This window comes from Patiria miniata, unplaced genomic scaffold, assembly GCF_015706575.1.
Source record: "Patiria miniata isolate m_02_andy unplaced genomic scaffold, ASM1570657v1 HiC_scaffold_1, whole genome shotgun sequence".
NCBI classification, from domain to species: Eukaryota; Metazoa; Echinodermata; class Asteroidea; order Valvatida; family Asterinidae; genus Patiria; species Patiria miniata.
This window is the reverse complement of record NW_024037047.1, coordinates 25,322,035-25,334,377: the sequence shown is the minus strand read 5'-3', so window position 1 is coordinate 25,334,377 and position 12,343 is coordinate 25,322,035. Positions and strand designations below refer to the sequence as shown.

The following is a 12,343-nucleotide window of genomic DNA, read 5'->3' as shown; positions in this document are numbered from 1 at the left end:
GGTATCTTTGATGGCGGTAGTAAGCATGCTATAATACAAGGTAGACGGGGTTGTGGTAAGACTACGTTTTTGCACAGACTGATATACGACTGGGCCATGGGAAGGGAACGTGCACTATGGGGTAGTGATCAGATAGTTGTTCTTGTCCCAGCTTGGTTGCTTATTAAAGCTAAAACCATCGGTGAAGCAGTCGTTGAATGCATGCTTCCAAAAGACGCAAACATTTCGGCGGAATCCATTAATACACACTACGCACGAGACAAAAGCAACCTGACAGTTTTGGTAGATGACTGTAATGACCAGCACGATATTGACGCTGTCATGAAAGTACTGACAGACAATGAATTTCTTGGCTGTCACTTAGTTTTGACCACTAGAGGCGAAGAGCTTGCAAAAGCTGAGTCACAAAAACGTAACATGCGACGTATCACTATTACCGGCTTTTCGCTCAGTAATGCTATTGAATACATCAATGCAGTTTTGGATACTGCTGAAGACGGAAAGAAAGCTAATTCTGAGCACAAGGCAGTCAAGAGTAAAGCTGAACCTCAACCAGGTTCGACTGCGGACAGAAACGTCAAGCAGCATCTACCCAAGGCAGAAAAGTCTCCAACGGTTTCAGTTTCTCAAGAAACAAAGGAAAGCACTGCCACAAACACATTTAATGAGAAAACAGAGCCACCTGAAACAACTACACCAAAAAAGAAACGAAACCTTCATCGATATCTAGAAGAGGACATTCTTCAACCGGATATTTCATGTCTCCCAGCTGTCTTGGTAGCTCTCTGTCAGATGTCCATTTGGACAAAAGGAGATGCTTTCAAACCTGGCGTTACCATGACAAATTTGTTTTTTAGATTGGTCAAGTGCATGTTCGACAGGATGGAAGGTCTGGAAGTAGGTGTCACTGAGGGAAACCAACTGAGTCTGATTACCGAAGACCAACGGAACGTACTGGCAGAGCTTGGTAGAGTGGCTTATTTAAGACTCGTTTACAGTTGTGCAAACAATGCAGACTATGTGAAAGGGGATTTCTTGAGTTCGTCAGAGAAGGGAAAACACGCCTTGGAAGTTGCAAAAGAAGTTGGACTGCTTCGTCCGTTGCAGGTTGAGTCTAAGGTTGAATCTACGGAACAAAATAATGAGGCAGGTTTATCAGAAGTGGAGATAAGGACAGGGATTCTTTGTTGTAAGCAAAAGCAAAAGCAAAAAAATGAGACTGAGCGAGATCCCATAAGGCAGGATACAGAACTCACTCCCCTGACAAGTCATAATGATCAAAGGGTCTGTTATGTCTTGAAGATTATCGAGCAGCTTTGCGTTGGCGTATTTTTGGCTCAAACATCAGGAAACGTGAAAACATTGTTAAAAGACATCACGGAGATTGGCCACAGGGAAATTATCCAAAGGTTTTCATATGTATTCCAGTTTGCCATCCAAGATAATCAGTTTGACAGAGAAGCTCTCCTTAATAACTTTGTGAAGATCATCGTCAAAGAATCCAGTCAAGCCATACCCCTCCACGATGTGCTGCAATTGCAGAAGTTCGTAGAGTTGTGTCTCCAGCTGAATCTCGAGGGGCAGTGTGAGGGCGCCTTGAATAAGAAGCTGAAATCGATCTTTCTTGACGAGAGGGTCCGTTTAATTGGGATATCGAGTTACAAACTGCGTCTGTTGTCATACCTACTTGAACATGCTCAGCCGGAAGATAAGAGCAAGCTGAATATTAAGTCGATTGAATTGCTGCGAATAGATCAAAATGACTGGCCCCAGCTTCAAGAATACCTTGAATATATTATTCTCGGAAAAAAAGGATATGGGAAGAAGAAACTGGTTGAAACAAAAACCGGAAAAAGTCAGCCAGCTCCAGCTGGAATCCACCAGCCAACAGTCCCTGCATCACAGGAGAACATCAAGAAACCTACAGAACATCAATCACTAGTAAGTCATCCATCCGAATCTGCAGATGATAATTCAGCACAGCAGGAGATGAAATCCAGCAAAACGGAGCCTCTACCAGACTCGGGTAATCAACCGAAACCCGACCAAACTACACCAATAGATCCACGGACAGACATTGACAAATCTCCCGTCGACAGAGCCCCACAAACCGATATATCCCAATCCAACACCAAAGAATCTTCAGTTCCACAACAACAGATTGTTATTGAGCAAAAACCTAGCTTAACTTTCGATGCAAACGATCAGAGAAATGAACCAAAATCAAAGGGCCACCAATCTCCAGTTCCAGAGGCTCAGGTTGGCAAGGAAAAAACTTATTTTTCCGAACCTCATTCTGGTCTGGGAAGTGCACCAAAAACAAGATATTCACCCGAAACTCAGCCAAGTGTACGTCAACCACATAGGGTAGATGAGTCACTTTCAAGTCCCGGAGGCGGAGGAAAGAAAACTGACCATTTATCGCATTCAACACATTCTGAACAAATTGAGGATGGCGGTAATGAAGATAAATCTATACTCTTATCCACAGATGAATATATTGCATCGTATGATATAATTGATAGTGAGGGTGAACTGGCTGTACCCAAAAAGCTGTGTGATGAGAGAATGGAATCCAGCAACCAGGACATGTCTCGGTTTCCTCCTGACGAGTCAGACATCAGTGTCTTCAATACTGTGCAGTCTCTTGGTCTACATGAGCTCTTAGAGTCACAGGCAGGGGAGTGCTTCTCATCGGGTGCAGCAAGAGACTTTGCTTGCTACCTTCCTCGTCTTGTAAAGCTGGAGAGTCTGGTTCTGGTTGGGACAATTCTGAGTTCTGAGGCTATCTGCCACTTGGTGAAAAGTGCTCAACAACTCCCAAACTTGAAGAAGCTGGATCTCCGTTTGAATAAACACTTCGATGACAGAGCCTTCGTGGCGGTAGCAAATTTACTGCTACGTCAGTGCAGAAAGTTGACGGATCTCAGACTGTCTCTGTACAGAGTAAGCGGTAAAGGGTTTGATGAAGTTCAGAAGGAAATGGAGAAGGATGGCGATGATTCGTGGGGACGATTGAAGACACTGTATCTGCTGCATGGATCACCTGCTGGGACGTTTGTAAGAATCCTCAGCAACAGCTTAAAGTACTTCCATTCTGTGGAATGCTTTCATCTCTCAGCCACTAATAAAAGTGGAAAAATACACGACATAATTGAGGGAAAGTTCGATCAAAATATGAAAAATCCGAACATCATGACAAATCTTGAAGACCTCCATATCGGTAACATGGAGACGCTGAAGGCAAGACTGGCGTCCTTAAAACTCCCTAAGAAGAAGAAGGGATCTGTCATCTCGAAAATTGTTGACGACCTGGCAAAAAAGACAACAAGCGATAATGCAAAATCGGTGGGGAAAAAGACAGCAAGTGAGATTGCAAAATCGGTGGGGAAAAAACGGCACGCGGGATTGCAGAGTCAGTAGCAGACAATATAGGTGGTGCAGCGGGTGCCGTTGCGGGAGCTGCGGTGTATGCCGGAGCTACGAATGTCGGGCCGATGCCCATAGGTAACAATCACTTTAGTGCCTGGATGTTCAAGTGAATTCTTGGACGGTGATGAAGTTTTTGAAGATTGCATGGAATTCTTCACGGCAGTTATCACAGGAACAAGTAGCCGTATTTGGGAGCAAGTAAATGCATTAACATCAGATTGCGCGAAGTATGAGGACATATTGGCACAAATTAATGTTACAATTTGACACTAAAACATTACATTTAAAACTGATAATTTCAAAGTTGATTTACCATTTACGTTATCTATGAGCCCTGAATTTTTTTTTTTTTTTTTATTTCAAACAGAATTTGATATAATATCTGTATCCCTTTTCTTATTTAATGTAGCTGGAAGGCATCCAATGTCAAGAAACCTAAACAATAATATAACATGGCTTTTCCCTCTAAAACATATAAATCGTAGGGTAAATTACAAATTGATAACATGTGTAGCCTCGTCCATGTACTTATGTGATGTCTCAAATATTTTTTTCTTGACTTTTTTTAATGGACTTGCAGTGCTCGAACTAAAAAAAAAAAATACTTTTCTGACTCGTGCAACTAATATTTTCTTGGGTCGTTAATCCTTAGATTGAAATGTTCAGCCTTAATTATATTTGATTATATTTACAGTCAAATAATAAAATATTGAATGAATATTTATAGTTAACTTTTAATTGCTAATAAATGTGGAGATTGTCGATTATTGGAGCAAACGAAGTTTGTCAATGTTTAAAAACTAAATCAAATTTGAATTTTAAAAATAAAATTTCAGTTACAAGCAGCCGCCAAACTCAATGAATGAAATACAGTGTTTATACAATGTACCAAAAAACATTTACATGTGTAATGTGTTAAAAGGTTAAAGACAAGTTTTAAGAGTATTCTCATTGTACCAATAACAACACTCGACACTCTATGATTACGAAACTAAACGTTCGTTGATTGCTGAAAGAAACACTAAACTACATGTGTGGATGTAGCATGTATTTAGCAGTAAAATATGTTTACAGAGGAACTTAAAAATAAAGCCTTAGTAGATAGAGTAATGCTTGAAGAATGGACAAAAATATTATGAAAATAAGCCAAACAAAAGATGGTTTATCCATAATTTCCCGGGTGTTTTGAATTTGTGAATGCCAAAGGGCATACTGCTGCGTAGGAGGAATTTGGCAAATAATGAGTTAATTGTTTACTGTTTTAAGTGAATCGTTTCTTGTGTTTCTCTGTTATGTTATTCAAATGTTGACAAGTACACTTAAAGATGTTTTGGGAAACTGAAATAAGATGTTTGAAATTTATTTTTTTCCCCACGGTTATCAAGTATATTGTGATTGAGTATTACGTAATGAAATATCTTTGTAAACGACTGCTATTTTAAGCAGTGGCGTCACCAGACTTTTCAGTCTGGGGGGGGGGGGGCACAGGTGGGCACCAGCATTTGATGGGGGGGGGGGGCACTTAGGTGGATACGGATCGCCGTCCTGGGGGAGGGGTTTAGGGGAGGGGGTGCCCCCCTCCCCTTTGGAAAATTTTCGCATACGGAGGATGGGCTAGATGCAAAATGGTGCCACATTTGATGCTCATTTGAAGAAAATACGAATTACTGTGCTTCTTTGTCCTTATGAAAAACCAACTCAGATGATGGGAGTTGAATATAACAAAATATATATATATTTTTTTACCAACCCAAATCTCAGATGGGGGGGGGGCACTGGGGGGGGGGGGGCACTAGGTTTTCCAGGGGGGGGGCACGTACCCCCCCCCCCCCCCCCCTTGGCGACGCCACTGATTTTAAGATGCAATGATAAGAAGTTTTTATGTGAAGATTGATTAAGGGATTTTGGATTTTTTTTTCAAATGGATAATTTGACTTCCGTTTTGTTGCTTATTATTCTTTGACTACGCCTTTACGTGCGGTTGGTTTGTCGTTACGTCTTGAAAATACAGTTTAACTGTCACATTTATTTCTTAAAATCGTTTCTTGCTTTTCCTTTAAACGTTCCTAATGTTAACTTTTTATCGGAATAGTCAAAGTTTTCGGATTCTGAATCTGTCACAGTTTCCTACGAGTCATTTTCTAGATATGTTATGTCATAATAAGCAATAGGCTTGAAAGCCATCAGTTTGTTGAAGTCATTTTTAGTTGCTTACATTACACTTTTATCAGACGATATTTCTCAAAAAAAAATAATATAGTGCATTTTTGAAATGAGATATTTTACGTGTTGGGTTTTAAGATTAGATAAAGTCTTTGTTTATAATTTCCAGTATAAACGTTGTAAAAAGTCCATGATGTCAGTTTCCCAATTTTAAGGCTCAACAAAGAAACTGACTGGAGAGGGTTTTGAACCTGCGACCTCCAATTACCGTTCCGGGGCTCTTCATTTAGATGTGTACATGGCTGGGTAGCTCAGTTGGTAGAGCACAGGAACGGCAATCAAGATGTTTTATGTTCAAAACCTGTCCTAGTCAATTTCTTTCTTCAACCTTTAAAACGAATTATCAGTTAGTCAGTTTCCTTTTGTGGTTTCTTTGAAAATATGTAATACAAAAACCGTATCCTCTCTGAGTGATCCCCGTTTGCAACATTGCTAATTTTGCTTACATTATGACTTTGGGCATGATCCCTGGCCAAACTTATCGGGTGTATGGATTCTGACCAGCGCCTCTTAAATAAAGATATTGACGAAATGTGGAGCCTCTTACATAGTTGAGTACCGGAACAGGAATTCGAAGGTTGGAGGTTCAAACCCCGCTCAGGCATTGTCTTTGGTCAACTTGAAAATCGTTTAGCGCAATATTAGTTTTCCCAAGTGGTAATATAATTATTTTCCTTGAAAATATTGTTATCCATGTGCAAAACACCAATGGGTTGAACGTTATCATTTTTATGTAAATTTAAAAAGCCATAGGATGAAACAGAACTTATGGGGTTATTTCATATATTTTGGGTCAATTTGTTTTGTAAATTCAGGACACGTTATGTTATGCTTTTATCCCCAAGGGTGATTATACAAAGCACAAAACCTGCAAAACAACTACAAAAATGAAGTCAATTTTAATGGTATCTCGCAAGACGTTTATTTTAAAGCACTTTTACCTTGTAACTTTAGTTCACTCGCTTATCTTGATTCAAGGATTCCCTGTTTTATGATTGAATGATGTCATTTTATTATTGCTCTCAATATATTCATGCGCTACCATTAAAAAGTACATGCATGCCTCCATCATTGAATCTCGCATTATTCATTTTTGTGAGTTTGATCAAAATTTTTGCAGCATTTCGCCCCTGTGCGTTTGGAAAACTGTCTTCCCCTTTTCAAATTGTAATGTTAGTTCTTCAGTCTCGTATTAGAGAGGCTATGACCCTTTTTTTCACACGAATGTATTGCGTTGAAAAATCCATAAATGCATTCAAAGTATGAGAAATCCCTTATCAGTGAAAATATGTTTAAAGTGCACTTTTTAAAATGAAAGTTACGCCATTGGGGATTTTTCCCTCATTTTATTCTAACCCCCCCCCCCCATAATTGAGCAACTCTTAATATCTTTCATAATGTTATTTATCATAACCCAGAGCACTAGACATAAAGACAAAATAATTAATTATTGATAAGGGTACTTTTACTGTCATGATAGCAAGGCGTAAGGTCACATAATGCCTCTAACAACGCAGACAAGCACACCTCAGAAGTATTACAAGACTTCTATTTCACAATTTATAATGAACAAGATATACATAGTAACCAACCGGCAATTTTTAACCAGCGCTAATCTCAGTGTTATTAAGGTTTAAAACTACACTATGCCAATTTTTCTTTATAATTTACATTACGTATACGCAAACGTCAATGGACTTTTAGCCAAAAGCTTAAAATCTCTTAACTTTTTTTTATATTAAGGTGAACTGAATACTATTATGCTATTATATTATTACCATGCTATTGTAGTTAATTGAATGGATATTACTTGTATGTATAACATTACATTGACTGTCTGGTATCGAAACCTTAAACTTCACACGAGGAGTGTATGAACACTAAGATACAAGACATGAAATGACAAAAAAATCTGCATAAAAGCAATGCGAAGACGAAATCAAAAACCAATAAACCGCGCCGGATGGACCCAAAATATGCTAACTAACATACAGACCTTCCGTATAAAATGTAGTTAACGAGTTTCTATGTACATGGTGTATCAAATCAGGTGATCCAAAATTAGTGGGATTGTATGAGAAAATTAAGAAAAACAGCACTGTCAAAGTGGGCCCGTCTTAAAGGATGGAGCATAAAGTATTTATTGATATCTCACTGGCCTCTAATATATCAACTGAGCACCAATGATCTTAAGACAAGGGCCAGGATATGAGTGGTAAAATGTAAGCAGTCCGAAGAATGCGTTGTCGCTGTGACACTGCAACAAACGGTAGGTATGTTTCAGGTGTTGGTGCATAAAATGGAAGGCCATAATGTTGCTCACTGATAACCTTTTGTTTACGACGGGGTTATAAGTCAACCAACAAACAAGCACACAGAGAAATGATAAGAGACAAAATATATAGTGACAAAGTCCAAGTTCAATACAAGCATTCTCAACAATAGTATCATTCAGAATTAATAAACTAAAGTTCGTCAACGTGCAGGTAGATCCGACTATAATAATTTATTAAAATAGATGCATGGTAAGACCGGGTGTTTATTTAAAATACTAAGCATGGTACCGACTATCTCGCGTACGTTGTACTACGGTTATCAGGTACACAATAACACTCCAGTTTTGCATATTACTCGTTTGTTTGTACCCACAATATGGCGGTGGAATCGTTGAAAGAACACTGATGTCGATTGCTCAGTTGTCGTCAAACTCGGGCCGGATTGCACTCAAATTCTCGTAACGCACTCGGTCAAACGAAAAATAGGTCTGAAAAGTGAATGAAAAGCACATATTCCTTCATAAGAATTTTTTGTAAATATCCTCGTAGATAAGACTTATAATTTGAACTGTTTACAAATCTGCAAATTTACAATTTAAGTCGAATTTAAGCATTACTATAGTAATTCAAGATTGCTCCACAGAAAATGTTGATATTACGAGCAGTGTGCGTGTCTGAACAAAAGTAACAAGTTGTGTTCATTTCCTCTAGCTAAACTATCTGAGAGGGCGCCGGTTGCCAGGATAAATTGTTTGTACACTTACATGTTCAATTTTACTGTCATCCGTGCCACTTAGTGTAGAGACCAGTTCAGAGAAACTTGGTCTGTTGTTCGGATCCTCTTCCCAGCACTTTCGCATCAGGGCGTAACTAAAACAACAACAAGAAGGAAACCGAGTGAGTGAACATTGGTCTGTCGTTCGGTTCCTCCCATTTGCACTCGTTTAGGCAAAAATCAAGTGAAAGAATGTTTGTTAACAATAACATATTTGTAGCATAACGTACACACACATGTATTGACGTTTATAGAGGCTTGTCCATAGCATTTCTCTTTGTCCACAAGAGTATACCTTTTCGAAAAGACTCCCAGACTATTGAAGTAGCCCTAGGCCCATACCATATACATGCATGCTTCTACTCATCAAGTTAGTGGTTCGGCATTGACAAAAAAAGTATGGCCTACGGGACATTATAGCTTCGTCATGTTTGCCGTACGAGCCAGCTTGAATGTTGACACGCAGAAGTGCTTACACTCGCTATTTTCTGTTCCCCCAAGAGGACTTTTCAGCGAGCAGTTTTCCAGCAAAACTACCTGCTGATAAAACTGTGGAACTATTAAGTGGACATCTTACCTTTTGTCGTCACAGTTGCTGGGCTTGGGCATACGGTATCCTCCCTTCAGCTTCGTGGTTAGTGACTCGCTCTTGGTGGTCGGGTAGGGGGTTCCCCCTTCACAATGTACGTTAAATATAAATTAGATAGAGCGGGGAAATGGGAAAGGACCAATTGCTTGTTTTTCTCACCACTTCCAATAATCTTGATGGAAATGAAGTTTGCCTTAAACGGTTTTATAATATCTGGTCTGATTTCTTTCATTTGAGGTAAAAAGAGGATATATAATTATTATTTTAAGCAGAATATTTCTTACCTATTGTGGCTATTTCCCATAGGAGAATGCCAAAAGACCACCTGATGACAAGAAAAATTAGAGTCAAGAATTCTTTAATTTCGTAAAGATGAAATATTTCGCCCCCCCCCAAAAAAAAATATATCTAGATTTAAGCCTAGCATCAAGCATAAAATGCACACGATAAACAAGGCTCTTTGTACTTACACATCACTCTTTGTCGTGTACCTCTTATACCTGATTGACTCAATAGCCAACCAGCGGACTGGAACTCGTCTCTATAATCAAATCCAAAGGAACAGACATTGAAAGTAAACTTAACAAGTACCGGGTAAGATTTGACCCGGAATCCGGGTCACCTCAAAATGAACCAATACAATGACCAGAGTACTGTCATTTTGACCCAGAAATGTGTCATTTTGACCCGGAAATCTTTGTCACAATTGATTTGAAATTTGACTTGAATTCAAAGGACTATTTCTGGAGGTAATGCTTTCATCGGCGTAGGTTTGTCAGATAACAAGATAACTCCAACAGTTATTGACCGTACGGATGTTCAGGAATTTTTTTTCAGGGGTGTTCGTTGACACAAGTACGAATCCATTAGATTTTGGAATGTATTGAGATCTGGGTCTGGTTCCAGGAATTGTGTAAAGGAAGCTTCACCATTGTGTTTGTGCGAAAATGCTATGTGTAGATACCGTGAAGACGGGACACGTGTTTGGGTCATCCAAAGTGCAGTCTATGAGCGCGGCGCATAGCGTACACACCATTGAAATCAACAGGTCAATGCACTCAACCATTTGATACCATGGGGGAGTGGGGAATGTGCAATAATATGTAAGTCCAGTGGATATGGGTGTACATGGATTTCTGTTGGGTGTACCGACAATAACAGCAAAGAATTGTTCAGCTTTGGTGGAGGTTTGCGCTCTCTGAGTGCTTTCTAGTCTGACTTGTTTTCCACTAGTAACTGCCCTACTTGTGTTTGACTGACAATATAAGCTTTGTAAAATACGTTCAGTATTGTTTAAAAATGAAATATGATCTTGGAATATAGCCTATGGAGTGTATAGTTTAAAGAAATTACCTTTGACGTTTGAACATATATATCCCCCCCCTCTGGACGTCGTAAGTCTGAAACCTTAGCAATCAGCCCTTCAGATAGTAGGATGTTCCTGGCAGCCAAATCTCGGTGGATCACCTTTTAAGATCAAAGAACGCAATACCAGTACCTCTGAATCAATTATGTAGCTGCTCACTGCATGTAAAGTCCAAGGTCAAATTTTGATCTAATGTCGGGTCAGATTTGACCCAAAGCTGGGTAGAATTGAAACATGCCATTTCTGTTACTCTTCGGGGTCATTTGATGCAGAACATTGTCATTGTGACTAAACAATTGTCGTTTAACCACATTTTGTATACGTAACATTTTTATTTTGAACAAGGAATGTGTCAGGTGTAATCTGACCCCCAAATTCCAGGGATAAGTTCTCGAATCCACCGGGACTTATAAGAGTGTCGGTTAGCATTTTGACCCGGAACATGACCGAGAGAAGTGTCATTTGGCCCGGAAAAGTTTCATTTTCAACCATGAATAGTATCAATCCAAATAAAACTCGGACTTCGTGTCAAATCCAAACAGGGTTTCAGTAAGGTGTAAATATGAAAACTGAGCCTTTCAAAATCAACAACTGAAAAAAAATGCAAATATGCTACGGCTCCTTCCTCGAAAAGATTTGGTTAAAGTGGTCAGAAATTGCCTCGATCAGATTGCACCACAGAGCATCCAATCGAACATTTTTTCTTGGGCCCTTAAGCTGGCCCCCAACCCCACGCCGCAGTTTTGAGACCCACTTTTTGGGAGACCAAATTTGTTTTGGCCCCCCCCCCAACAAAAATGGATCCGCCCTTGAAGGCTGGAGAGATAAAATATAAGCTTAAACACTGTGTTATTTATTGACATCATCAGACCGAATTGCCTGGAGGAAAAGCCGGAAAACAGTACATACAATTGTGTACGTTGCATACGTATCCATCGAAGACAGTGTCCCCATATATTAGTAGACTTGTACCAGTCATGCGTTTTATCACAACATCTTCTATCGGCTATTCCGTAACCCGTTGTATTGCATCCAAACTTGGCATCCAAATTGACCAATTAACAACGTAGTCTCCATTTCTGATCGAAGAAACGTCACAGTTTCTAAAGTCGACTCCGATCAGCTTGACTATACCTCCCAACGCGAACCTACACCTGGGGACCAGTGTTTAATTCCCACTTCTTCCCCCAAACCATGTTGTATTTGTAAAGTTCTAAATTCACAACGCAGTCACCAGGCAGCTGCATCTGCGCGTCATCATTATTTTCCGTCAAAATTTGTCTCTCAGAAAAGAAATTCGCTTAGAAGGGAAATCCAGTGCCTTGTGTACTTTTTTGAAATGCAAGCAGGTCATTATGATACAACTCTGGATAATTTTGTTCAGTTCAACTCAAACCAAGGCCGTCCTACCAAAAAACAATCTGCTGATCCTTTCAAATTATCCGTTCCCCACTGCAATTCTGAATCTCTCAATCTCTCTTTGTACTTGGGTGTCTCACTGTCGTTGTGCTAGCTGTAAATTTTTAACAAATTCCCATTTCTCATATTCCGCTTTTCAGTTTTCCGCTTGACACTATTTTATTCACTTGCGGCATGCGCAATACAACCAAGGAGTCTGAATTTCTAATTGAGTCCAAATTCGGTTCGGTACTTCGGAAGTCGCTCAGCACTATTCCCGCTGC

General features: G+C 39.6%; 1 protein-coding gene across 1 annotated transcript in view; it reads right to left on the bottom strand.

Moving 5' to 3' along the window:
• Window positions 1–8,248: 8,248 nt before the first annotated feature.
• The window catches only part of LOC119732235 (hepatocyte growth factor receptor-like), a 33,913-nt gene continuing 29,818 nt past the window's right edge, over window positions 8,249–12,343 (bottom strand). Inside the window, exons 10-13 of the mRNA XM_038205677.1 lie at window positions 9,580–9,620; window positions 9,284–9,380; window positions 8,696–8,801; window positions 8,249–8,419 (exon numbers count right to left, since the gene is read on the bottom strand). Of these exons, the coding sequence (XP_038061605.1) occupies window positions 8,348–8,419; window positions 8,696–8,801; window positions 9,284–9,380; window positions 9,580–9,620 (316 nt within the window). The 3' untranslated portion in view covers window positions 8,249–8,347. The remainder of the gene's footprint in view (window positions 8,420–8,695; window positions 8,802–9,283; window positions 9,381–9,579; window positions 9,621–12,343) is intronic.